The sequence below is a fragment of the Dermacentor variabilis genome, unplaced genomic scaffold, assembly GCF_050947875.1.
Source record: "Dermacentor variabilis isolate Ectoservices unplaced genomic scaffold, ASM5094787v1 scaffold_16, whole genome shotgun sequence".
Classification (NCBI taxonomy): Eukaryota; Metazoa; Arthropoda; class Arachnida; order Ixodida; family Ixodidae; genus Dermacentor; species Dermacentor variabilis.
In genome coordinates, this window is record NW_027460324.1 from 3,956,730 (window position 1) to 3,984,324 (window position 27,595).

General features: G+C 48.5%; 1 protein-coding gene across 3 annotated transcripts in view; it reads left to right on the top strand.

Annotated features, from left to right (window-relative positions):
• Positions 1–27,595, top strand: part of LOC142568047 (uncharacterized) — a 136,329-nt gene that overhangs the window by 91,568 nt on the left and 17,166 nt on the right. For all 3 annotated transcript variants that reach the window (XM_075678125.1, XM_075678126.1, XM_075678124.1), the window contains one exon: positions 23,209–23,276. In XM_075678125.1, the coding sequence (XP_075534240.1) occupies positions 23,209–23,276 (68 nt within the window). The remainder of the gene's footprint in view (positions 1–23,208; positions 23,277–27,595) is intronic.

A 27,595-nucleotide genomic window follows, 5' to 3' on the forward strand; every position in this document is an offset into this window, starting at 1 on the left:
GATCCCACTTCTGACACCATGTCGTGCCCGCTGCCTGAGCGGTGATGCAAGCAAAAGACTGACACCACTCCGATGTAGCCACGAACCTAAAAAACCCAGTGTTTATTAGACAGCCGCGTTTTATCCCTTTTCCTCGATGACGTCACAGCCTGCGCACACGAGTGCTTGGTCAGATCAGAGAACCGATAACACTACAGCTGCTGCATATCTATCACTGGCTCTCTGATTCTAAGTTCTACAGCCATTGTCAAGTAAAGATGACTTGGGAGGCTGCTGACACTCGGAGCCTTCATTCAATAACATGGTCAATCCTACCAAATAAATAAAAAAAGCCTCACTGATTGTACTGGAGATTGCTATCAATCAGCCAGCCTGCGGGTACAGGCTGCCTGAATGTACACTGGAACTATATTCATGCCCACACAGAGTTCTGCACGACACTTGGTTTGAAACCTAGGTGCCGTGCTGTTTGTAGAGCAGCAGCAGCAAAGAATGCCCTATAAAAAGAAAAGGGGGGGGAAGCACACCAGACCGGCGACCACATGTACCAGAAGCCCCCACATCACAAAACGCCCCAAAGACTACAAATTTGGTGCCTTTTAGGGAACTGATGAGAAGATGAAACTTTGAGAGCCATTTTTTCAAGACTGTTTTTCTGCCTTTCTGCTCAGTTTCTGGAGCTGATTTCTTTGTTACCGTTTAACATATTTTGACTCTGTTTATTTTTTTGCGTTCCTTGGGCTGCAGTGCAGGTCGTTCTCGCTTTCTTATCTTGACCCTTTGTAATTTTATGATACGGCTATTCGTCTACCCTGAAAGTGTGCTTGATGTGAAGGTAACATAAAATATGGCACTCCGAAAAATGTGTGTTGCGAAAAAAAAAATGCAAGAATGTCACGACCTTCAGCGTGCATTTAGCTATCCAGCCAATACTTAACAAGCCTTCTATCACGTTTTTTTTAATTTCCCCAGGCTCTCCAGAAAGTAAGAGGGAAAAAAATTCTGCTCAATAAAATTGAATAATATGTTCCCAAGAGAACGCTCTGAAACTTTTATGAAAGCATCAGGGAGACATTCTAAACGTGTGCCAATTTTCATCAAAAGCCATGAAGAAATAAGGAAGTTGATTTTCGAAGCCACGTCACCCCTTAAAGGGACACTAAAGGTTACTATTAAGTCAACGTGGACTGTTGAAATATCATCACAGAAACCTCGAAACGCTTGTTTCGTGCCAAGGAGAGACTTATTTTAAGAGAAAATGCGTTCTGAAGCGTCCGCGTAGCTCTAGCGCAGTTCAAATCGCCCGCCCTCCAATCCAGGAGTACTGACATCATGGTCTCATAGTGACGTTGCGCCATCGGTGAGTAGAACGGCGTCCGCAGACGGCGCTACGGCTTTTCTGCGCAAAACGCGAACGCGCGGCCAGAAACAGAGCCAAGACGGAGCCGACAGCAGAGTGAAAGCGGGAGTATGATGGCTAGCGGAAGGAGAAACAAATTACGTCCCACATTACGTCCCACGGCACACGGAGAGTCCGTTTTCGTTAAACTATAGGCTGCGGCGAGCTCGCTGCGTGGTCGGCGTGGTCTATGAGAAGCGACGAGCCTTTTAGCATTCGCAACAGGGCATAAAAATGTGCGAATCGACGCAAAACTCGGCCTAGAAACGTGCTTCGCCACAGCCAGGGCTCAATACGACCCAAGCTGGCACGACCCAGATGTCGTTTCCCGCACCGCCACCAGGCGCCGCTACTATACCTCAAACTCCAGCGCAAGACGCCCATAAGCTGGTACTTCATTCTATGACGCTAACTTTGACGCTCGTCGCAATGGACCCTGACACCGACAGATTGGCTCGCGATGGTGGGCTCAACTTCAGCGATTTGGGCACCGACGAGCGCGACCTGCTGCTGAGGGCTCGCACTGCCGGCGTCGTTGCGTACTACGACGGCGGCCTCGACACCGGCTCTCCGGAGCGGGAAAGCAACGAGGGCTTCCCACGACATCACATGGACGTGGCATTCTCGCTGCTTGCTCCAAATGAAAGTTTCGCGAGCCAGCAGAACCCTCACAGCACGATACGATAACGAAACTACTGAAACTCCAAAGCGTGCGCGGCGCAGAGTCGAGCGCGCAGAGTCGAGCGAAAACGAAACCTTTCGAACACCCATATTACTGAAGGGTAACGTCAAAATGTTATTTTTTCTTAGAATCGAATAGACGTAGACAAGTATAATTTTTTTCCGTCTTATAATCGAATGAAATGATATTTTTAATACGAGTAGTTGAGTATTAGTAACACAAATTATGAGGAGTCCTTTCGTCATCGGGCTAGTACCGGAATGTCGCTGGGGGGTCTCAAATGGTGTCATGCATTTACCTCAATATCTCGGTTACTAAAGCTCTGTTCACGATTATATTGACGCCTTAGACGTTCTAGAACATTGCTCTACCACTTTAACTTGAGTTTCTGGTAACCTTTAGTGTCCCTTTAAACGTGCCTGTGTGACATGGATGTGATCTTCTGCTATAAGGCCTCCTTCACGATCAAAAATAACGTACAGCGCAAAGGACAAGGACAGTGATAGACAACATACACAGCGCTGACTTCCAACAATATCTTATTGCGTTGCCACATTGTGTGTATATATACAAAAAGGGCATGCACAGAAAATGTAAGACAGTCACATGGGGTGTTCTAACAGCAAGTCACTGAACTAAGAGCATGGTCAGCTGAAAAAAAAATTTTTTTAAATTAACATTACGATTTCTATAAGTCATTAAACTAAGAGCATGGTCACCTGAAAAAAATAAAAACATTAAGCATTACGATTTCTATCTGTTTAGATAGAAATCGTAATGCTTAATGTTTTTATTTCTTTCAGGTGACCATGCTCTTAGTTTAGTGACTTGCTGTTAGAACACCCCATGTGACTGTCTTACATTTGCTGCGCATGCCCTTTCTTGTATATATACACACGATGTGGCAACGCAATAAACTATTGTTGGAAGTCAGTGCTGTGTATGTCGTCTATCGCTGTCCTTGTCCTTCGCGCTGTACGTTATTTTTGATCATGAATTACCAACTAGCCCAAGCAACCACCCTAGCCTCCTTCACATTTTCATGTCATCATCACATATGCATGCTCACGCACATTTTCTTTCATAAGAATATGTGTGTTTGTATCTGCAGAAGCACAAGTCACTCGTGGATGGTACTAAGAGAAAATGCTGCAGCACTGTTCCTGAGCAATATGAGTGAAAAATAAATTGCTAAAAAGAACAACAAAGGGAGGCATTAAACGCAATAACATTCATAGACGAGTACTTACACGACTGAGAGGAAGCACAGCGTGAACCGACACAGTTGAACCTCAATATAACAAACACGGATACAAAAAATTATCAGATATAACAAAGTAGATATAAACTTTGGTTGTCCATGCTTTATTGCAATGTTATGCATTATTACAAATTCCTGTTAGTATAATGAAATAGCAAATGTGACATAGGACATGGTATCAGTTATAGCAAGGCATATGTATTTGTTTGCACTTTCCTCAAAGTATATACTATTCTGGTAGTAAAAGGTGTTAAGTGCAGTTGCTGACCGATTTTTTAGACCCCCGGTTTTTTGGACCTGCACTAGCACCAGTGCATAAAGACAATAACTGAATTCCGGACCCGGGCAAGAACTGCACGTGCAATGTCATAAACATGGCAGCCGGGAACAAAGTTACCGTGTTGACGAGCACAAAACCTCAACTTTGGTTGCCGACTCGACAAAGCGATGCTCGTTAGGTTAGACCTAGCAGCCCAAGCAGTGTGGCCAGCCAAGTGGCTGGTCGCAATCTATTTCGGGATGCTCGCTGCTAGTGTATTGGCACTGTTAGACCGTATCGGCGATCGAGTGCGAGATCAGATGCACGGGCTTGACTGACAGTTGTAGTAGAGCAATACAGATCCACATGCAGTCCCCTTGGTGTCCAAAAATGTTTGTTGGCTGCGTGCACATCAGCCGCTTGGCTTGGTTCGGCTACAGTCTGCAAGCAGATGGCTGCTTTTTCACGATGGTTCAGAGCATGTGTATGTAATTTATTGTTGTTCCCATACCTCGTATTGGCATGGCAAGATTTCGGCAGGTTATTAGAATGCACAGGAGACCCTTTGCTGACCCATCATGGGCCACCCTGCCTGTTTTTCTTTTGCACAGACCTGATTGGCAATTTGTTTTTTGTCAATATGTGCTTGTGTGCTTGTATGAATATTGGATATAACATAGGTATTTTTGTGTTTGATGCAGCTTCGTTATAATGAGGTTCGACTGTATTATACAGGGTGCCCTTTTTTCTTTAACTTTAACAGAATATTTAAAGCTCGCCTGCGGCATGCATTGTGTGGGGGCACTCGACTCTCACGTGTCCCCCGATTTGTTTTCCCCGCATGGCTCTCGCATCTCCTATAATCTGGCTTCTCCGTGTAGCTAAGTTCTGGCAGCGTTCAGTGTAGTTGCAGAGCAGTAGGAGAGGCAGCGAAAGTCTTGCACTACTAACGCCACCTAATGGCGAAGTTACTCGGGTGCAAAAGGGCGTAGGCGCTTCCTCTGTGGCTTGGGGTTGGCAGAGTGTCGGACTTGTGCACCTGTCAGCATGCTCTGTGGGACCATCTCGTGAGGCTTCGGAGCGGGACATGGGGACGGATGCACTCGATCGTTCGAACACGCCACTGTTCGCATGACTGCACACGCCAACTATTAGGCGTTGATGCCCAGCGTGGGGGCAAACATATTCGCTCAATATCCTGTCACAGTGAGTCAGACTTCCTCGATTTGTCCGCACCCATCGGCATGTTCTATCGATGTTAATTCGACCAGCTGGCATAGGGGTATGAAAGATGCAATAAATGCTCTGGTGATTGTTTTCACTACTGTTTTGTCGTTTGCCCCAAGAGCATGTTCACGACCCCATAGCAGATAGCCCAAATATACTCATTAAGCTGGATTACTCAGAGAGGCAGATATTACTTACACTGCAAATCAAAATGTGTAGCTGAATGATCAACAAAAATTGACTAATTAACTTTCTCATTTATTATTTTAGTACACATTGTACACAAAGCACACAAGTTGTACACATTTAGCACACAAGGCATACGGTCATTTCATTCTGCCGGTGCTAACATATGGGGCAGAAACTTGCAGGTTAACAGAGTAGCTCAAGAACAAGTCGAGGACTGTACAAAAAGCAGTGGAACAAAAAGTGTTAGGCGTTGTAACGTTAAGAGACCGGAAGCGAGCAATGTGGATCGGAGAGCGAACGGGGACATCTGACATTTCGTGGTTGAATTGACGTCAAGTAGAGAGAAAGAAGAAATGGAGCTGCACAGGCAGGCCATGGGAGACCACTTTAGACTCGCAGAACGGGTGCCCAGGGAAGGGAAGCACAGTCGAGCAGAGCAGAAAACTAGCTGTGGTGATGAAATTGTGAAATTTGCAGGCACAAGCTGGAATCAGCTAGCGATTGGAGATCGCTGGGAGAAGCCTTCTTCTTACAGTGGACATAAAGATAGGCTGATGATGACATACTGCAATATACAAATTGATGCCGCTGATTTCACAAAGACCATCCATTTGGACGAATGTTGAAACTAGCATAAATTTTGAGATAAACGCTGTTACACTTACGCAAAAGTTCACTGTTGTTCCATTTACTTTGGGCATGCCTCATAATCAAATCGTTGTTTTGGCACGTAAAACACCACAAACATAAACTTTCACAAAATGCCTTTTTATTTGTTCAAACTCTAAAATTACTGGAACACCAGTGCATTTAGTCACAAGCTTTGAAAATGCATATCTTGAAACTTGTGTCATCCTCAGAATTTGTTTCTAGTGGATATCACTTTCAAAGTCACTGGCTACAATTTGTTAATTGCAATATGTGCTTGCCGTAAAGTAATTAATTGGTTTAAATGTCCACTGGGAAAACTTTGTTAATTACCATACATTGATTTAGATTTCTTGTGCAAATAGTCTCCACCTCCGAGCGTAATCTAGCTCGGGAAGTATAATTGCGCTGCATGCCTCAGGGGAGTTTGAAAGTTCTGTTAACGAAAAAAAAAGAAAAACACCCAGTACAGTGAAACCTAGTTAAATCATAGTTGGCCAGAGCTCGGAAAAGGTACGTACTAAACGGTAGTACTGTTTAACCGAATTAGCACGAGATCACCCACTTACCTGTCAAAACGGAACACGGAACTCAGAGTGAGTGTGATGAAAGAGTAAAAAAACATGCAGTATTTATTCACTTTGCGCGACAAAAGTGTTATTTTCATTTCATGCTGCCGCGGCCTAGCACGACGACAGCGGCCTCAAACTTACTGAAGCTGCGTGCCAGCTTTTCAGCCAGCCCCCTCTTCTCAGCAAACACCTGCATCACAGATTCCTCGTTGGCGTTACTTATTCTTCATGCACGCAAGCGGTAGCACTACAGCAGTCGAAGGGGTCTTTTTAATTGCGGGGTGCTGTTCTTGTCGCGACGATTGCATTTATGAGGCTGACGTAACACGCAGCTTCTGCCACTGTCAGGCCTGAATTGCCCGTGCTGTCACTTTCCATGTCATCCTCATCACTATCGCTAGTCCACACTTCTGCAACAGCAAAGTCAACGATGGCGAAAAGTCAAACCTTGTAGCCGACATCTCTTCGCGGTCGCAGCAACGCTGCCGGGAAACATCGCCGCATTCCAAATGCCACACACCGTAGTCAACAGCAGATCCCTGTCGCGTGCCAGCGGCGACTTCTTCGTGTGATGCTCGATAGCATGAACGAGACCTAATTTTTCTTCTATGCTGAGCACCTGGCGCCTTTTTTATCCGAGCTTCAGTGTGACGCTAGTCCTTGCTTGCACGACGCCAAAACGCACTCTGGCATGGCGTCGAAATGATGTTGATGTTGATGTGGCTTCACACGCAAACGCACAGGGTGCTTGGAGGCCATTATTCCAATCTCTGGGGCTTGTTGTTCTGCCGGGCCGCCCAATGGAAACGACGCATCGCCGTGTTTGCGCGGCGAAAAGTGGAAACACTACATGTTAACCGACACATACGCAATAAGCTGGTACGGTTTATGCAGATACAAAACACATAATGTTCAATGGCCGCTGAGTCGGAGATTTGACTTCACTTCTTTTAAAACGAAACTAATGTTTAAGCGGGTACAGTTTAAAGAGGTTTTATTGTATATGAATAAGTCTTCAAAGTTAGCTATAAGCTAACCTCAGTTAATTAACCAAAGCTAAATACCGCAGCTAGTTAATCTGGTAGCTTCACTGTTATGCCTGTTTTTGCTGTCCTTACCATCTTGTCGTGCTATTTATCATTTGATACAAAGGACCAACTGCAATAGATACTGTTTTGGAGTGTCAAGGAGGGCCAGGTTGGTGCCCGATAGCAATAAAGTAGGTTTTCTGCATAATGCTACATCAAGATGCATAATGGTTTAACAGGGTCTGACACTGCTATTGCTGTGACTGTACCCTGGATATTCATGCAGGACTGTTGTTCTTTTTCTTTTTATTTCTTTTTGTGTGTTTCTTCTACATAAAAAATTTTCTGAAAGAAACGGACCCAGTGATTTGAAGTTCTTCAAGGCAGTTCTTTTTCACACTGTGTAGCATTAGTGCTCTGCACGCAGGTGTATCATGTATTCTCCACTCTGACTCGTCTTGAGCATAAAAGACAGTGTGTTTAACTGTTAGCATGCCTGCTAACCTTCATGGTTTTATTGTAAAATGCCTGGCTCATAGCACCTCTTAGCAATTGTCATAATGATGCCAATAATGTCATGATTTTTGTGTCTTCGCACAACTTAAAAATAAAGCATGTCTAAAATGATAAAAATATTCGCGTTTTACTAATTTTAGCACATTTACATTTTAGTGCGAGCTACGAAAGGTGCTCGTTTGCCTCTAGACTTCACACTTAGACTGTTGCACTTTTGAAGGCACTAGCCTACGAAGTCATTCATCATAATCAGCAGCAGCAGTGGCGGCGGCCGCCGCCGCCCTTTATATTATGCCCACTGCAGGACGAAGGCCTCTCCCTGCGATCTCCAGTTACTGTCATCCTCGACTGCGTTTCCCTTCTCTTGGTACCCTAATGGTAATGGTCCAACGGTTATCTAACCTGCGCATTACATGACCTGCCCTGCTCCATTTTTTTTTCTTAATGTCAATTAGAGAGAGAGAGAAAACAAGGGTAGGAAAGGCAGGGAGGTCAACCAGAACAGCATCCGGTTTGCTAACCCTACACTGGGGGTGGGGGAAATGTCAATTAGAATATTGGTTATACCCATTTGCTCTCTTATCCAAACCGCTCTCTTTCTGTCTCTTAACGTTATGCCTAGCAATCTTCGTTCCATCGCTCTTTGTGCGGTCCTTAACTTGTTCTCAATCTTCTTTGTCTCCAAGTCTCTGCCCCATATGTCAGCACCGGTAAAATCACTGATTGTGGACCTTCCTTTTCAATAGTAATGTTAAGCTTTCAGTCAGAAGCTGACAATGTCTGCCTTATACAATCCAACCCATTTTTATTCTTCTATGAATTTCCTTCTCATGATCAGGGTTCCCTGTGATTAGTTGACCTACGTAAACATACTCCTTCACAGACTCTAGAGCCTGACTGGCGATCCTGAACTCTTGTTCTCTTGCCCGGCTATTCATCATTATCTTTGTCTTCTGCATATTAATCTTCAACCCCACTCTTACACTCTCGCTGTTAAGGTCCTTGTAGTATATCAGTTTCAGTTTCTGTTTGCCCTTACACACTGCCAGTGTCGCCAATGTTGTCACCTGTATATATACATGCCTCTGATAAAGCCCTCTTTATTCAGAGGCATGTATATATACAGGTGACAACACTCTTTATTCAGAGGCATGTATATATACAGGTGACAACACTGGCAACACTGGCGGCGTGTAAGAATAGAAACTTACAGAAACAGAAACAAGTCTTGTTCCATTGCGGCTGTGACTGTCTTCGCGGTTCCTCTGCGGCTTCTGCCAAAATATCACAATGGCGGCAAGGATGGGATCTTTTTGAGGGGCTTGACCGTGCCTGCAACTTTTCTATGCCGTGAGCTGTATCGGGCTCGCCCCGCTGCCCCCATTTCTGCCTGTACCCGGCCGTCCTCCTGTTTCCTGGCCGCAACGGCACCAGATGTTCGAGAACTTCCTGCTGGCATCAGAAGCATCCGACTTCAACCCCGAAGCTGTGAGCAGTCTATGTGTGACCGCGTCCAGTCGCGCTGGAATTCTGGTCGAGGTAGCAGTTGTTCACGCAACTTTATTATTCCGTATCAACTTGAGATCTTCAGTCTCCATTCTAGCGGGTGATCTTCTTGATAAACACTTTGCCGGACAGGTGCTGCTGTCCGTGCCCCGTGTGAAGCTGTTAGATTATTAAAAAAAAGCCTGTCCCGTGCGAGGATGCTTTTTTTTAAAGTTGCATACAAGGAATGCGAAGAGTCCATTCTGTTCTATGTTGTCTCGCAAGGCACATCGCTTCTGGGTGTCACCGCCATTATGGCTCTTGACTTCCAGATTGATGGCTCGTCCCTCCGCTGCTTTGAGACTACTATGTCAACTAACAGTGCTACTGATGTAGACGTTCCAGTTCGGGAACCAGTTTCATCTGCACGTCTTCTGGCACAGTCGCACAATGAATTTGCACGTCTTTTCGACTCCACCCTCAGCCTAGCCAATGGGTTCGTGCGTCGTGTCAAAGTACGGCTCTCGATTCCGCCCGTTGTAGCAAAACTTCGCCGCCTTCCTCTTTCACTCTCCGCTTGGGTATCTGAGGAACTTCATCGACTAGAGCAGTTGGGTGTGATAGAGCGCATTAACGCTTCAGAATGGTTGTCTACGATTGTTGTTGTTCAAAAGAAGGATGGAGGCATTCGTGTTTGTGTCGACTTTTGAGAGCCTAACAAAGCTGTTGTGATGGATAGCTTCCCTCTTCCACACACCGAAGAACTCCTCCTCAGTCTCGTTGGGGCAATGCATTTTGCGAACCTAGATCTCACATCGTCCAACTACCAGGTTTTGCTCAATCCTGAAAGTTGTGACTTGACCGCTTTCATAACTCACAATGGCCTCTTGCCCTTCAAACGTGTGTGCTTCGTGTTGGCATCCACCCCCGCTGCAGTTGAACGAATGATGTCGAAAATCCTTCAAGGATGCTCTGGTGTTTTGTTCTATATTGACGACATCATTGTTTTTGGGAAGAGTGAGCAGGAACACTTGGCCAACCTGACTGCTGTACTGTGGGGCGTTAAGGAAGCAGGGCTCAAGTTGAATAACAAGGGCGTATTTGGCGTACAGGAACTTTCCTTCTTGGGACAGAGGTTCACATCACAAGGCATCTCCTTTGCCAGAGAAAATTGATTCCATTATGAATACTCCAGCACCCACTGATCGCACTAGGCTGCGCTTTTTGCTCGGACTGATAAAGTATTATGCGAAGTTCATTCCCAGGCTTGCTGAAGTGGTGGAACCAATGCGAGCTCGTCTCCGGAAGAACCAGCCATTCATTTGGAGTGATGCCGTAGATGTCAGTGTCACTCAGGTGAAGTTTCTGCCCTCTTCCAGCAAAGTTCTGCACATGTTTGATGCGTCCCTTCCAGTTGTAGTGTCCACTGACACGTCCCACTGCGGACCGGGTGCTGTTCTCCAGCAAGAGGATGACCACAGGCTGAGAACTTTTGCCTTTGCTTCACGCACACTTTCACCTGCAGAGAAGAAATGTGGAGTGGGAGAGCGTGAAGCGCTGGTGTGTGTTTGGGATGTGAGCATTGGCATGCATACTTCTGGGGACGGCATTTGACGTTGCACACGGACCACCAAGCTTTGGTCTCGCTACTCTCTTCTCAAGGCACTGGGCGCCGCCCCCTTCGCATTGCACGCTGGTCGGAATGGCTGCTTCGCTACAATTATACAGTAGAGTGTCGGAAGGTGTCTGAAAACCAGGTGGTGGATGCCCTTTCCTGCCTTCCAGTTCCGTCTCCGCAGGAAAATCTCATTTTATGAGGTTGTGTCCTTTGTTGAGCTACAGTGCCTCACCAAAGAGCAGTTTCAACAGGCCTTTCGTGAAGACTGCATGTTAGAACAAGACCTATGATACCACATCTTGGCCTGCACATAAGACGCTCTCGGGCGAACTTCAGCCTTTCTTTTTGATACGTGAAAAATTGTCCGTCGTTGACAACCTACTCCTGCGTGGCGAACAAATTGTCATTCCCTTGTCTCTCACACTGCATGTAATTGCTGCTGCCCATGAAGCTCACCTTGGTATAGTTCAAACAAAAGCTCGGCTATGAGAATGGTTCTGGTGGCCAGGCATAGACAGGCAAGTGAAGCTTTCCATCCAGAACTGCTGCATATGTCAGTTGGCTGACGAAAGTACCAAGACTGCTGCTACTCCCTTGAAGCCAGTACCCTTGCCAGAGTGTCCATTGCAGAAGCTTGCTGTTGGCATCATCGGCCCTCTGGAGAGAGCACCACATGACTGCAGATACGCCATTATGATTATCGACTATTTTTCCAACTGGCCAGATGTTCAATTCTACAGTGAAGTATCATCCCGCACCGTCATAAGCTTTGCTTTCTGTGTTCTCCTGTGAAGGCTATCCGGATGTGGTGGTCTGCGACAATAGGCCCCAGTTCTCATTTGTGGAGTTCATTGAGTTCCTCAAAGATCGCAACATCTGCCTTGTGCACTCTTCTGTTTACTATCCCCAAGGGAACGGACTTGTCGAGCGGTTTAACCAGGTCTCCAAGAATTTTTTGCAAGTTTCCATGCTGGAACAGCGTCCGATTCGCCAAGAAGTAACCGAGTATTTGGGCATATATCGCTGCACGCCACATGCCACTATGGGAGTTGCACCGTCTGATCTCCCACACGGACGGCGACCGAGAACACACCCTGACATTGTGGGTCACCTGTCACCAGCTTTCTTCAGTGATCCTGTTTCCGAACTTCGTCTGTGCCAACTAGTGTCACAATCCGCCCGGGTTCGTGAACAAGGGAGGGCTCGAGGCACCCTCCGTTAGACAGACGCTCCACTGCGTGGTGGTGACGAACGATGACTGACCGCCGAGCAGCTGTGCTCGTCGGTGTTTATTGCATAGAGTTTCCTACGTAATTTTGTAGGAAACTCTATGGTTTATTGGGTGCGGTGCCCAGTGTTGCCTACCGAGCATGGCAGACCACCGAGCCTGGCGGGCCAACGAAGATTATGTCCGAGGGCGCGTCACATGCTTGTTACACCCCCTTACCCCCAGTTTGTTTTTTAATTAAAAAACAAACATCCAAGTTGAAAGTATGAGGCTCTGCCGCTGTCCTAGCTGAGTCGACGGTGCTTCCTACCCAGGCGAGTAACGGTCCGGCGGCCTCCGCCGTCGAGTACTCTGTCTGGGCACCGGTGTTGACGGGCCGGGTGTGGAAACACCGAGTGCTGCCTGAGACAGCCTCGCTCCATCCGGAGGGCTCGCACTGGTCAGCCTTGTGAGTGGTGCCAGACTTGACACCGGCCCAACGGGCGCCGCCTCCAAGGTGTGTGGTGCTTCGCTTGAAGCGACTGGTGTTGCCGCTAGTCCTCCTGCGAGCTGGAACTCTGATGTGGCATTCGACGGTGCTGGCCAGGTCCCGAGGCGAGGCCTGACATGGTCAGTGTGTCTGTGCCACGTGGCCCCCTCTGGCATGTGGACAAGCAGCAATGAGGTGCTGGCAGGGGCCACCACCTCTCCGGCGAACCAGGGTGGGCCAGGACGGAAGTTCCTAGCGAAAACTGGGTAACACTGAACTTAGTGTCACACATTACTTCCCCCCTTCCTTTGGCTTCTGGATTGGATTGGCGCGGCTCGCTACGTGCTTACGCGCGCTTTTCTGAGCGCAGATTGATGTGCGCCTGGTTTCCGCACTAGGCTTTTATACAGTCGCGTTTTCGAGCGCAGATTGGTATGCGTCTGGTTTGTGCACTGCGCTTTTATACGAGCGCTTGTCGCTGCTTTCCTTTTCTCTGGCTTGATTCGTTGCGGCTTGGTGCAGGCGCGCATACTTGGTGTGCGCCTGCTTTTTTTTTGCGCTGGTCTTCGAACACATCGCTCGCTGCTCGCGCTTATATATAAGGAAGTGCTGCGCCGCGGGCGTACCGTGTATGTAAGCGCGCCAGAAAACTGCGCCTTGTTTTCCATTACTTTGTCATGTACCTTAATTACCACTGGGTAGCACCGAGCGATCGCTTCTAACAAACGCAGAAATGAGTCTTTGCAGCGCGTGTGGCCATTAATTGACTCCCACCACAGCCATGTGAGGTGCGACTCCAGCAGCGGTGCAGTTACCCTGCAGCCGGCGGAGAGGAGGTGGCGCTTCAGTTTATTAACTTGCTAGTTTTTGCGTGTAAACGCCCGTGATAGCTCGTGAGGTCGTGCGGGACGAGCTGCTGGCGCGACACCCACTCGGTGGCCCCGAAGGATTGTGCAAATTGATGAATGCCTCCTTCGCGGCAAGCGAAAACACAATCGAGGCCGCCTGATGACGGGCGACAAGGTTCCGCCGAGCCGGCAAAATCACGGCGGCATTGCAGACCTTGGACCATGGGTATTCGGCATGACCTGCGTGACCACCGGGCAGTTCCGACTATTCAAGGTCGACAGACGAGACGCGGCGACGCTAGGCCCCATTATTGCAGCCAACGTTGAACCGGGGACCACCATCCACACTGCAGTGATGAATGGGCCGCATACAACTGCATCCCGAACTTAGTGGATGCTAACGGAGTGAGCCTCAATCTGCAATGGGAAACCTGACAGCATGAAATTTGTGGACCCAATCACGGGCGTTCACACGCAAAAAATGGAAAGTTATTGGCATGCAGAAAGTGAAGCGCCACCTCCTCTCCGCCTGGAGTCGCACCTCACATGGCTGTGTTGGGTAGTCAATTAAATGGCCACACGCGCTGCAAAGACTCATTTCTGCGTTTGTTAGAAGCGATCGCTCGGCGCTACCCAGTGTGAAGGTACATGACAAAGTAATGAAAAACAAAGCGCAGTGTTCTGACCCTTTGCTTTTGTATGAATGTTTCCCGGCATTGCTGCGCGCTTACGTACACGGTACGCCAGCGGCGCAGCGTTTCTTATATATAAGCGCGAGCAGCGAGCGATGTGTTCAAAGACCAGCGCAAGAAAGCAGGCGCACACCAAATATGCGCGCCTGCACCTAGCCGCGCCGAATCAAACCAGAGAAAAGGAAAGCAACGACAAGCGATCGTATAAAAGCCTAGTGCAAAAACCAGACGCACACCAATCTGCGCTCGGAAAAGTGATGGTGTAAATACCTAGTGCAGAAACCAGGCGCGCATCAATCTGCGCTCGGAAAAGCGCGCGCAAGCACGTAGCGAGTCGCGCTAATCCAATCCAGAAGCCAAAGGAGAAGGGGGAAGTAATGTGTGACACTAAGTTCAGTGTTACTGAAAACTGAACCTCCCGACTCCGACAAAGGCCCAGGACGGCACCCTTGGTCAGCAGCCAGCTTCTGCTTTAGCTGCTTCGGGAGCACTGCAGATCGGAGGTCCAGATGCAAGACGTCTAAGGGTGTCTTGACCATCCGACCCAGCAGGAGCTCACAGGGAGCATGGCCAGTGGCATCGTGGGGTGTGGTCCGGAAGTGAAACAGTATCCGGGCAATCTGCGTCTGGAAATTCCCAGTCTGGCTCTTCCTGAGCTTGTCCTTGATGGTTTGCACCACCCGCTTGGCTGCACCATTCGAAGCAGGGTGGTACGACAGAACCATCATCTGGCGGATTCCGTTCTTCGTCAGCCAGACCAGGTACTCTGTGCTGGCGAAAGCAGGAATGTTGTCGGACACGATGATGTCCGGCAACCCCTGGGCGGTGAAGACCTGTTGTAGCGTTGCAATGGTTGCGCCTGCTGATGGAGTGGTGACAGGTAGAACCTCCACCCACTTCGAAAAGGCGTCCACCACTACCAGGAAGTAATGGCCCTTGAAGGGTCCGCCAAAATGCACATGCAGGCGGGACCAGGGTGTCTGTGGGAACGGCCAGGGGGTGATTTCCACATGACGTGAGGCCCGCTAATGCTCCTGGCAGATTTTGCAGCTCTGCACCATGTGAGCGATGTCCTCGTCTAGGCAGGCCACCAAACATGGGACCGGGCCACCATCTTGGTCTTTTCCATGCCAGGATGACTTGCATGCAGCAACTGCAGGACCCTGAACCAGAGATTTTGTGGGATCACCACCCTGGGCCCCCACAGTAGACAGCCCTGCTGCAAGCTCAGCTCAGCGGCCTTGTGGCTATAGGCCTGCAAAACCAATTCCTCCCCACAGGACACCACCTTGACCACCTGAGACAGGACTAGGTCCTGGTTGGTCGCTTGCGATACCACAGACCTGAAGAGCACCTCCGGGTACGCGTGCTCCAGCATGAACACTTCAGCAGGTTCTGGAACAGTATCAGGCACCTCTGGCAGGGGCAGGCGGCTCAGGGCATCAGCAGGTCCCAGGTCCTTTCTCGGATGGTAAACCAGCTGATAACTGTAAGCTACCAACCTCAAGGCCCAGCGTACCACTCGAGGTGATGCCTGCATGGGAACTGCCTTGTCAGGCCCCAGCAGCTCCAACAGCGGCTTGTGGTGCGTGACCGCCTCGAACTTCCGGCCCCACAAATACTGATGGAAGCGTTCGACACCAAACATGAGGGCCGAGCCTTCCTTGTCGAGCTGGCTGTAACGTTGCTCTGCAGCATGAAGCCGACAAGAATCAAACGACACAGGGCGTTCCTGGCCATCTTTGTCCCTGTGCGCTAGGACAGCTCCCACGCTGTATGGCGACGCATCTACGGTTATGATGACAGGCTTGGCAGGATTGAAGTGTACCAGCACTGGAGCCTTGATGATTAGCTCCTTGCTGCGCTGGAAGGCCCGGTCCTGCTCCTTCGTCTAGACCCATTGCTGACCATCTCGAAGCAGAAATGGAGTGGCTGTAGATGCTCTGACAGGTTCGGCAGGAAACTCCTGTAGAAGTTGATGAGGCCGAGGTAATTATGAAGCTCCTTCTTGTTCTGGGGCTTAGGCGCCTTGAGCACAGCATCAACCTTGCGGGGAGCTAGGGCTAGGCCTGCCTGGGAAATGACATGTCCCAGGTGTTCAACACTGGGGGCCAGTAAAATGCACTTTTCCAGCTTGAGCTTGAGACCGTCATCCTGCAGTCGTGCCAGGACATTGTGCAGGTTCTGCAGGTGGTCCCCATCGTCGGTGCCAGTAACCAGGATGTCATCCAAGTACACCGCCATGTGCCTCATGCCCCTGAAGAGGTTGTCCATCTCCCTCTGAAATATGGCCGGGGCTGGGCCACGTTAAATGGTAAGCGCGTGTACTGGAAGAGCCCCAAAGTTCTTGATATTTTGACATACTTCTGGGAGGCATCCTGGAGCACCAGCTGCTGGTAAGCATCTCTGAGGTCAAGCTTGGTAAGCTTCTGTCCACCAGACAACGCTGACCAGAGATCTTGAATCCGGGGCAGCGGGTATTTCTCGATGGTAGCGATGGGGTTGATGGTAACGAAATCCCCGCAGATCCTGACACTGCCGTCTCGCTTGAGGACTGGTACGATGGGAGCGACCCACTATAACGTCTTGACGGGCACCAGGATGCCCTCTCGCTGCAACTGTTGCAGCTCCTGGGTGAACCCGTCCTTCAGGGCAAACAGCAGTAGGCGAGACTTGAAAAAATGTGGCCGAGCTCCCTCATGTACATAGATGCCAGCTGTTGTGCCAGCGAATGTGCCCACCCCTGGCTGGGACAGGGACTTGAATTCAGTCAGGAGGTAGGGTACGTCTTTCGCCAACATGCACGCTGGCTTCCTTGTACTCTGGCAGACGAACGCTCAGTGCATGAATCCAGTTTCGGCCCAGCAATGTCTGCGACGGCCCCTTGGTTGAGTAAAGGGGAAGGGTTGCCTCCCTATCGCCAAAGCGAACGCTGACGTGTGCCTGACCCTGGACCTAAGAGAGCTGCCGGGAGTAGCTGCGCAGCATCACGCCCGAAGCCTCAACGGACACACCGGGGAAGGTATGCTTGAACTGTTTCCCGGCCATGACATGAGCTGGCCATGACAAGACATGAGCTGGCCCCTGTATCCAGCTCCATGAAAATGGGGTGCCCGCAGATTTTAACGGTCAGCATGCAGGGTGGCACAGACGACGGTACAAGGCCTGTGTGCCACATGTCGAAAATAGGTGGGTCCTCGGCCATGACGTTTAGCCTGGCCGCGGAAGAACTTGAGCCTGCTGCCGCATGCCCCCGCCGCGTACCTTTGCGACGGCTACCCTGGCCGCGTACTTGTGTGGTACCTGGGCTTGAACCAGGCTGCTGCTGCTGTTTGCTGTTCGTCTTCCCCCTTCGGCATACACTTGCCAGGTGCCCAGTTGTCCCGCACGTGAAGCATTGTGCTTGAGAGAACTGGCACCCTGAGGGGGAGTGGGCGCCACCACAGCGACCGCAGGTACTGCCTTTTGTCCTTTGCCCTTTGTCGCCAACTTGTTGACCGCCGATGGTGAGCCAGTCACACGAGAAATCTCGCTGGCGTCCTTGGTGGCAGCTTCAATTGCCAGCACTGCCTTCACTGCGTCGTCCAGCGAGGGATCGGGAAGCTCCAGGAGTCGCGTCTGCATGGTGGTGTTGTTGATGCCGCGGACGAAACAATCCCGGAGCAGCGAGTCCAGTTGGTCCCTGAAGGCTCAGGCACTCGCTAACCCTTGTAGCGCAGCAACGAACTGCCCAAGGGTCTCTCCCTCCCGGTGGCTCCGGTTGTTAAACCGGAAACGCTCCATTAGTGTGGACGGTGCTGGGTTGAAATGCGAACACAGTATGGCAGGCAGCTCACCCAGCGTCTCAACGTGTGGCGTGGCTGGCTTGAGAAGGTCGAGCAAGAGGCTGAAGATGCGGGTCCCACAGCTGGCCAGGAAAATGTCCCGCTGTTTGACTTCGGGTGTGTCGTTTGCCTGGAAGAACACGTGGACTTCCAAAAGGACTTCTTGTTGGGCAAGTTGGTGCTTAGATTTCCTGGGTATACTTTGTGGCGCAAGATACATTGCAAATACAAACAAATACAAATACACATGAACCAATGCAGATGCCCTCTTTCTGCACGTGTAGCACCCATTTTATGTGACATCTTTTTATCCTACTTTGACCACGCACTACAATGTGTTTTTACTTCATCTCATCCTAATGTTCTTAAAGTTTTTAGATACGTTGACAATTTTTTAGTTGTTATTGACAATAGATGCCCCTTGCCATGCCATGAAATGGTTGAGCAGCTTTTAGATGTTTTTAAGGCAAACGCAAAAAGACTTACTTTTACTAACGAGCTTCCGAAGGACAGTTCGTTGCCGTTTTTAGACCTTAACCTAACACTTAAGAGTGATCACGTTTGCTGTGCGTACCTCCCTCGAGGTAAAAAAGAATTGCTACAATATGACTCAGCGCACTCTAAGACTGTGAAGCGTGGAGTCGCCTTACTTTGCCTGGAATCGGCTCTGCGCAAGTCGTGTGCATGTGATGCAGGCGAGTTTTTGCCATCAACTTGAGAGGCTTTTAAAAGCAGGCTACCCTCAGTCTGTCTTAAATGCCGTGGTCGAGTCCCTCCTAGAGAAGCTGAAAACTAGCGCTGCAAGTGGGAAAACGCACTCGAAGGAAAGGGAGCGAGTAAAACCCGAAGTAGTACCGTATGTGCACCGTGTGAGCCATAACCTCAAGAAGGTAGCTACCAGACATGGCATTCCGATTGTCTTTTCAGCTCCCAACAAGTTAGCTCAATTGTGCCCCCGGATCACATGCGAGGAGCCGCGGGGCTACCAGAAGCAGCACACCAAACATTTCAGGGACTGTGTTGAAGGGGTGGTCTACGAGGTACCCCTAGATTGCGGCAAGTCATACATTGGACAAACGGGCTGTTGCATTAATGACAGGCGGAAGGAGCACATTAATAGTATCGGCAAGTGTGACAAGGCACATCTTCCTGCGCACTGTAAAGCCTTTCGTTGTACGCCATGCTTTGAACAAGCATTGATTCTTGGTAAAAGTAGGGACCAAACTGCAAGGGAGTTGTTGGAAGCGTTTTACATTAAAAAGAAAGGGTCTGATTGTGTCAGCGATACATCTATCATATTATATTCCGCAGAAATGTGCTTTATCCAAAGTATGGTATCATGACCACGTTGTTCTGTCACACCTTGGCTCCCTGCGCATGAGCAGAAGTTGTCTTTTCTTCTATGCGTTTGTTCAGGCTGTCATTAAACAGTTGGTAGTTTGGCGCTTCACTGTCTTCCTTTCTTCTGTCCCTTTTCAAGAAATGTATTTTGAGCCACAAAGTATACTTAGGAAACACGTGGACTTGTTCCTCGTAAATTGGCTAGGCAGACCCATCTCCCTCGAATGGCTCGAGCCTTCCATACTGCAGCATGGTGGCAGCAACGGGGGTGGTGTTTCACCGCTCGCGGCAGCGTGGGACAATCCGTGGGTGCTCGTCGCCAGTGTCACGATCTGCCTGGGTTCGTGAACGAGGGAGGGCTCGAGGCACCCTCCGATAGACGGACACTCCGCAGCGTGGTGGTGACGAATGATGACTGACCGGCGAGCAGCCGTGCTCGTCGGTGTTTATTGGGTGCGGTGCCTAACGTTGCCTACCAAGCACTGCAGGCCACCGAGCCTGGCGGGCCAACGAAGTTATGCCCAAGGAGTTGTCGAGCGGTTTAGCCGGGTCTTCAAGAATTTTTTGCAGGTTGCCAAGCTGGAACAGCGTCTTGATTCGCCAAGCAGTAACCGAGTGTTTGGGCATATTTCGCTGCACGCCACGTGCCACTACGGGAGTTGCACTGTCTGATCTCCCACACGGACGGCGATCGAGAACACACCCTGACGTTGTGGGTCACCTGTCACCAGCTCTCTTCAGCGATCCTGTTTCCGAACTTCATCGTCTGTGCCAAGGAGTTAAAAGTAAACAAGGCTACAGCAAAGAGTACATAGACCGTCGCAGGGCCGCGAAGAAGTCAACAGTGTCTGTTGGTGACTACAGGATTAAAAAACTTAAAATATTGGTTAAGGAAGACTTCACGTTTAGCCACCCGAGGAACGTAGTCCATCAGCAAGGTCCATAATCATCTTGGCTTGGTGATGGACGAACCTGGAGCGCCTGGAAGCTATCCAGGGTACCTGCAGCTTCAGCCACATGGAATCTGCAGCATAATGCTGTTTCCGAACCCGCAACTTCGTCGTCTCCACCTCAGCAACCCAACGATTACACCTCAACAGCTCAAACCGAAGCCTGACCACACTACGAGCTCCAACGCCAGCTGTGTCAGAGGACCCTGTGCTTCAACGTCAGGTCCAACCACCGAGGAACAGGCCGCCAGATCGATGTCGGGACCACATGTAGCTTGTGTGCTAGGTGCAGACGGGTGCAATGCCAGAGAACTTGAGTGCTGCACGAACTGTGTGCAGACGGTTGCGTCCCTCTGTGAGCAAATCTTTTTTTTTTGTATTGCTTGTTCTAGGCCGTGCTGTATAGTTGTTCTATACAGTATTATAGTGAAGGGCACATGCCATGTATGGTTGCAGATATTCGTAAATTTTTGTAAATACTGTATATCTGTATAACAATACTAATCTACTAACTATTGCTTACCCTGTTCGTGTAAGGATATGTAGAATATCAGTTCCAGTTTCTGTTCGCCCTTACACGCCGCCAGTGGTGCCAGTGTTGTCACCTGTATATATACATGCATCTGAATAAATGGGTGATGTTTCGTTGCGACCGTGACTGTCATTGTGGTTCTTCTGCAGCTTCCGACGAACTACAACAGTCCTCAGTCATTTGTTGTAACTCGTCTGCATTGTTGCTGAATAGAACAATATCATCGGCAAACCAAGTCATTAGATGTCATCATTTTAGACCGTTCTTCATTGGTATGGATGGTAGCAATAATACCGGCAGTGGTGCCAGACTCTACCCAATTGTTGTGACACTTCCCGGCAGGATTTTTGTGCTACCTGGTTGGCAATGCCTGCTTTGAAACACGACACCGCTGGTCTTATTATTGGTACCCTCATTTTGGACATGCTGAACAAGAATGGTATTGGGGCGAGCTCCACCACTGGAAAAGCTGACGCCACCGTCGGCATGACGTGGCATGAAGGATCACGTGCACACAGCAGCTGCGTCTGCTGCTTCGGAAGCGCCGAAGCGTGCTGAAAACGGAAGTTTAAAGTGCCATCTGCGCTGTGGTTCTGATTAAGTGGTGAGGCTTTCCCTCCTTGGGTGTCTGCTTGACAACATTTGAAACCACTATAATAGGTAGTGGCTGCCTTTGGAGGCGTGCAGCTTGGTAGGCTTCTGCTCAGTGCCGCAGTGCCGGATGTATGCAACGGAGCCCGGTGTCAGCCTTATTCACACGTAGCTGCAGGACAAGAAGCTGCATGAAGCTTGGCTCGTGAAACTTAGAACCGGCAAACAGCCGTCCGCTACAACGCGGGTATGCAGCAAGCACAGACGCGAGGAAGATTTCTGCTACGGTGGAGGGTGTGGGATGTTCAGTGACTAGCAGAAAACGCGCACTGTGACGCTCGCCCGCGTCCACTGCCCGACTAATTTCATGACAGTTCAGTCTATGAACTTGTCGATGCTAGATACTGGGAAGCTCACTGGAATGGAAAGGGAGCGGTAAGAAGCACATTAAAGAAAGCATGGCATATGGTCATGTTTGTGTTATGAATTAATGCACTGGATTACGAAAAAGAAACAGCGGGAAATCACACGCTGAGAAGACCGATAAACATACAGTGCGACGCAATTTGAGAAATGATATTGAAACGTCCAAGGCTTTAGAGGGAAAAAACAAGATTGAATCTCCGCAACGGCACATCACAATCACCGTAGTGTTGAAGTCTCTATAACGCAATTATTTTTCAGCAGCTCTGATAGCATCCACTCAACAATGGTTGCTTGTGTACTGTCAAATTCTCATATTCTGCGGTCTAAAGCTCACGGCACAGTGCAAAAATGCGCAAGCAGCGAAGGCGAAACAGTGCACACACATGCACGCAGGTGCGCAGTCGGGCTGCAAACCCGTGTGATCGCTGCATTGAGGCTTCATTTTGTTATGCTCCATTTGGTTATACAGACACTATAAAAACATATTTCGCATAGTTTTCTCTCAGTGTTTGCCTAGCTTTCACGCAGGAAGCCGGTTCGGGAGACTCCATCGTGATGACCACACGCAGTGGTGTTCGCTGTACGTATTCGGTAAAGGGATAGCGTCTGTAAAGGGTTCTGTGCTTTCAGTTTGACCAAGATTATTATTTCGACAGTAAAAAGCTTCCCTCATTTTGAGAGCACTTACAGAAAGATCCAGGTGGGCTGCCGCGTGGTGTTCTTATTGAGCGTTGTAAGTGAAACCTGTGAGGAGTGCGCCACATGATCCATCATACTACGCAAGTGAGGCCCTTTCGACAGATGGCGACTCCATGAGTCCTCGCCCCCAATACCACTTTGCAACTTCAGCATAAAATGTGATAATGTTCCAGTTATGATTAGATTGTTAAATGTAGTTTTTGCCATTCTTGAGAAAGTGCATAAAAATATTGCCATTCTGGTGTGCTCATGTCATCTTCTCAACCTTGATACACAGAAGGGCACTGCAAGCCTTCTGCTTCATATTGACAGAATACTTAAGTCTCTCTAAAGGGTAGGTAAGCTAAAAGCTTTTCAGGCTCTGCACGATTCAGAGTCCGAAAAAAATCTTAAAACATGGGCGAGTGCCAGATTAGCCAGTGAAGGACTGACAGTGAACAGTCTTTCAGCCAGGAATTTCTGAAAGTGGTAGAGGCAGCAGCATGCATATAGTTGCATTTGCCTACCACCTCTGCAACGTGTGCTTAAAAGGTTAGTTTTCGGTAGGGACAGTTTTGAATGGAAAGTGCAGTATTTTTGTAGTAAAATTTCACTATTTTTTGGCTGTGGTCCTAGTATGTGCAGATTTTCAGGATCAGTGTGTGCCTTTTTGTCATGTTCATAAAACTTAAGTCACTGATCACTTGGCTGAAACGACCTCTGAACTCCTCCCGTTTTTATGAAGGCCGCCATCACCTCCAACTGATCGTCGAGCGCCTCGAGGTGGATCCACTCTGGAGAGCCGCATGCGAGGTCAGTGCAGCCCTTTCCCTACAGATAATCTGAGCCTTTTGCATTGCCTGTCAACTAAAATGGCAGCTCGGAACTGCACATTGAAATCAAGCCGATGGCAGAGGTGAACATTTGGAACAAGAACTTCTTGAGTCCTTTGGTGGTGCATGGCAGCAGCAGTTGTCAAAGAATTGGGTAATATTTAAATTGATAATTGGACAACATGCCATATGGTTGGGAAGTAAATTCCTATTATAAAACAGAAAAAAACAGAATGTTGACCAAACCGGTGCCATCAAGAGGGTTGACATCTTGTCTTTCACACAGAATGCAATGTTTACTATGCTAAAAGGCTCTAATCATCGAGCTTAAGTTTGCTTGAGTAATCTGTTCGGGCATCTTGTGTAGGCCGGCGGGAGATTACCATCGTTTCTAATTCGGCCCCTTTTTTGTCTGAATCGTGAAAGATTCTAGGTATTGCCACATTACCATTTCTTTTTTTGCTTTTTCTGTTTCATTTTCTCTTTCTGTTTGTAATTATTTGATGTTATTGCAATAACAATTGTAGAGACATTCCAGGTGAATTTCCACCATCGCCGTCATCTTCCGTATCGAGTTCAAGTGCAATAAGATCCTCTCGCGCCCTGTGGTGCCTTTTGCCGTAGGGCGTCATGTGCCAAGTCTAGCTAATAGTAGCTCTATTCGATTCAGCCAAGTTTCTCTGCACCTTTTGCACCTATTCACGGTGCACTGTACCTAGACCCTCGATTCCCCGAGGTGCAGCAGTGCACCCTGCACCCCCGTGCTCGATTGAACTGGGTGCAAGGCAAGGTGCCGCCGCGGTGCACTGCACCCTTGAACCTTGCAGTGAGTGGATGCAGCCCGGCACCCCCTGCACCTTTTCATTTGTGGTACCGTGCACCTTTTTCTGAATCAAACAAACCTAGTGATCACGCTTACCATCTGTCGAATGCTATGCCAACGTCTCCAAGACAAACCAAGCGGTCTGCACGCACCAAACATTTTTAAGCAGATGCCCCATTTTATTCCTTTCATCACTTTCCGCACTTCCATGACAAAAAAGAAAGCTACAACCAAACTTGACTTTATTATGTGTAGGCTTTATAATGGTTGTGGTCAACAACAACAAAAAAGGCGCCTTTCGATTCTTCTCGTCTGCACTTGTGGGCGCGCAACAAATCATGAGCGACAACGATAGCAGCCACGTTTACACTGATACATTAGAAGTGTACCCTATTCATACGCCTATGCTAGTAACACAGTTAAGATATTCGCCCACCCTTAGCGGAAACGTGCCGTATTAGGATAGTAGTGAAGACAAATGCTGCAGTTTCCGCAGCATGCCCGCCAAGTGTTCCTGTGTCACTGGCAGCTAAGCGCGCCCATCTGTTTCTGTCCCCTCAAAGTAGACATGGCTACGTTATTGCCGCAAACTTGCCGATATTAACAATATTATTCATTACTGATATGGAAGAAACTGTTTCAATGCACGTAATGTAGTCACGAGAAGAAAAAAATCGCGTTCGGCGCGTTCGGCTTGCTCCGCCCGCCGCCAGTTTTGTTTCGGTGTCCCGCACTACATACACCAGGGTGTCTACTAACCGGGAAAACCGGGAATTCTCAGGGATTTTGAATAGTCTGGATATACTCAGGGAAAACTCAGGAAATTTGTGCTTGTATCAGGGAAAATTGGGTGTAATTTTTTTTTTAAATTAACGAAAGTCGCGGTATTGCTGGCTCGAGTAACAGAGAGGAATCGTGAAGAATCTACTTTGACGCCGTGTCGTCGGCTGGAGGAGTTGCCAGTGTACAGTCAACGACCGGCTTTCCAGACAGCTTTGCGGCTCCATCACCTACCCGAATCAGTGTATAATTAGAATATCTGAAATTCCGGACGCAAGAACCCTCCGCCATCCGACTTTCCGGACTTTTTGCCGTGAGCGCAGGTCAGAAATCGCATTAATAAAAGCCACCACTGCCGCCATTTTGATTACCTCGCCGCCTCGAACTGGCTCTCTCGCACGCAGGTCCGCTAGCAGCAGTAGCCACCACCGCGACAACACTAGGCCTAGCTGCTTCGACGTTCGCTACCGAGCTTCTTGCTATTCGACGCCGTGTTTTTCATTAAAACAATTCGCCGCTGTCAGAAATATCATCGACTCCGCCTTTGTCGTTTTCGTAATTGTCTTCGAAGCTCGTAAAGCACGACGCGTTGCATAATGCCGGTTCCCGAAAGTCAGCTTCGCCTTAGTACAATAGTGCTACGCGGTGAAACATAAGTGTGGAAAAGGGCAATAGTCACGGTACAAAGTATGTATTCCTTAATTATACACGCGTGCACCCGCGATCTCATGTCATAGTACGAGCACCAATATGTCTAATAAGTATACTGGCAGGCATTCAGAGCTTTTTTGGATGTGCCTGTGGCAATTTGAGTCTGAAAGGACCCACACCAGGTCTGGCCATTGTGAGCTGACAAGCGCAGAGCATTCATTGTGTGTTTGCTAAGTATTACATCGCTACGCACCGCGGAAAGGCCTGAAAGTTCAAACCGAACGCCGTTTTTCTTTCTCCTCGCGGCCGCCGCGCACCAAGCTGGAGGATGACGTACACATGCTGGTGCGCCTACGTGCACGTGTTTTCACTGTGACGTCGCTCGTGGTGACACGTGACTTCAAGAATTAGGTATTCAAGGCACGATCTGTTATTTGTGTAATATATTGCTCGAATAGACAAATTAAGGCTTAGAGAAATAATAAAACACACAAACTGAATGCATTGCACGTTTTTGTTTCACTTCATACCGCAGCAAGAGAGATGCACTTCTGTTTCATCTGCTTGTTCCCACGTCGTGCAATCACCCGCACAGACACCAAAAGTGGGGGATCATGCTCTGTGGTCCGCTTGTGTCTGCCTCAGTATTCATGTAGCACTGACTTGCACAGCTAGTCAGGTGTCCTCATACACAGTGCGCAAAATCGTGCGCTGCGCGAAACGAGACAATCACAGCAGCTCGCACGCGACACCATCAGTGCAAGTGCGCAGTGTCACAAAAGAAAAGAAAAAAAAAGAGCGAGGAGAAAAAAAAATGAAGGCCCCCGGGGGCACTTGTATGTGTCACGCTGTCACACGATCCTCGAAGTCCTGTGTGGGAGAATGCAGGGAAGGAATTTTGCTTGCGGAGGTTAGATGGGGCGAGTGGAGAGAGTGTCTTGCTTGGCAGTGGAGCTCACCTCCTTAAATCATGGGTTGGCGGCACTAAAATATTTCTTCCGCTATTAATGAGCCGATTGGAAAATTTTGTTTGCGGCAGAATGCTCCCTAGAGGACACGTAACAACTTTCACCACATAAGCAAAATTTGTTATGGGGCCTGGTGAGGGGCAGTAAAATACATGCATTCATTTTTCGAACTGCCCTATTTTTTGGACGTTTTCGCGGCCCCTAGGGAGTCTGAGAAATCGGACGTTGACTGTACAACTGACCAAGAGGATGTTTCAAATAGTCTGTGGGGCAAACACACGGCAGAAGGAAGACGAGAACAGGAAGGACCTACGCATTGAAGAGTGAACGGGAAAGGAAGCGTGCCACTGCTTCTTTGAAGGAGCTTGAGCTTACACAAAAAAATAAAGTGTTGGCTGATGCCGAGATGCAGGTGCCCCTTGTGCAAACAAAATAAGCTCTTTAAAAACGCAACACTCAGGTATTGTGCGTGTGCTGAGAATATGTGAGAACAGATGAGGTTTACTAAAAAGCTGTTGCGAGAGAGAATAACACTTGTGAGAAAGTTCTGGCCTCATACGAATGAGCTTGCTATCAATTGATAGAAATAGCTCATATTGAAAATGTTTGCTTCTATATGCATCTTCTTTTTATTCATATTTTAGAATGTTCAAGTTGATTCGCAATGGATATGGCCTTTTTTTTCGAATGTATTTTATTTGCTATGCATTTCACTAACCCCTCCCTTCTGTTTTCTTTACACCACTCCTTACTATTAAAACTGGATTAAGTAGTTCTTTTTTGTTTTTAAAATACTTACTAGAGAGTAACAGCATCAGGTGACATGGTGTCAGCCCGTCTTGAAATCTTCCTCACTCAAAAAATTTACGAAGCCACTCAGGGAAAACCTGGAAAACTCAGGGAATTTGGAAATGTCAACTTGGTAGACACCCTGATACAGCGGCAGCCGCCTAATTGTTGACCTGTTATCATCCCGCAGCAAATGCGAGATGAAAAAAAATTTGTTTGTTTTTTTTGCAGAAAATTTAACCCGCGTAATGATCGCACCCCTGAATTTGCATCAATTTTTCTTGACAA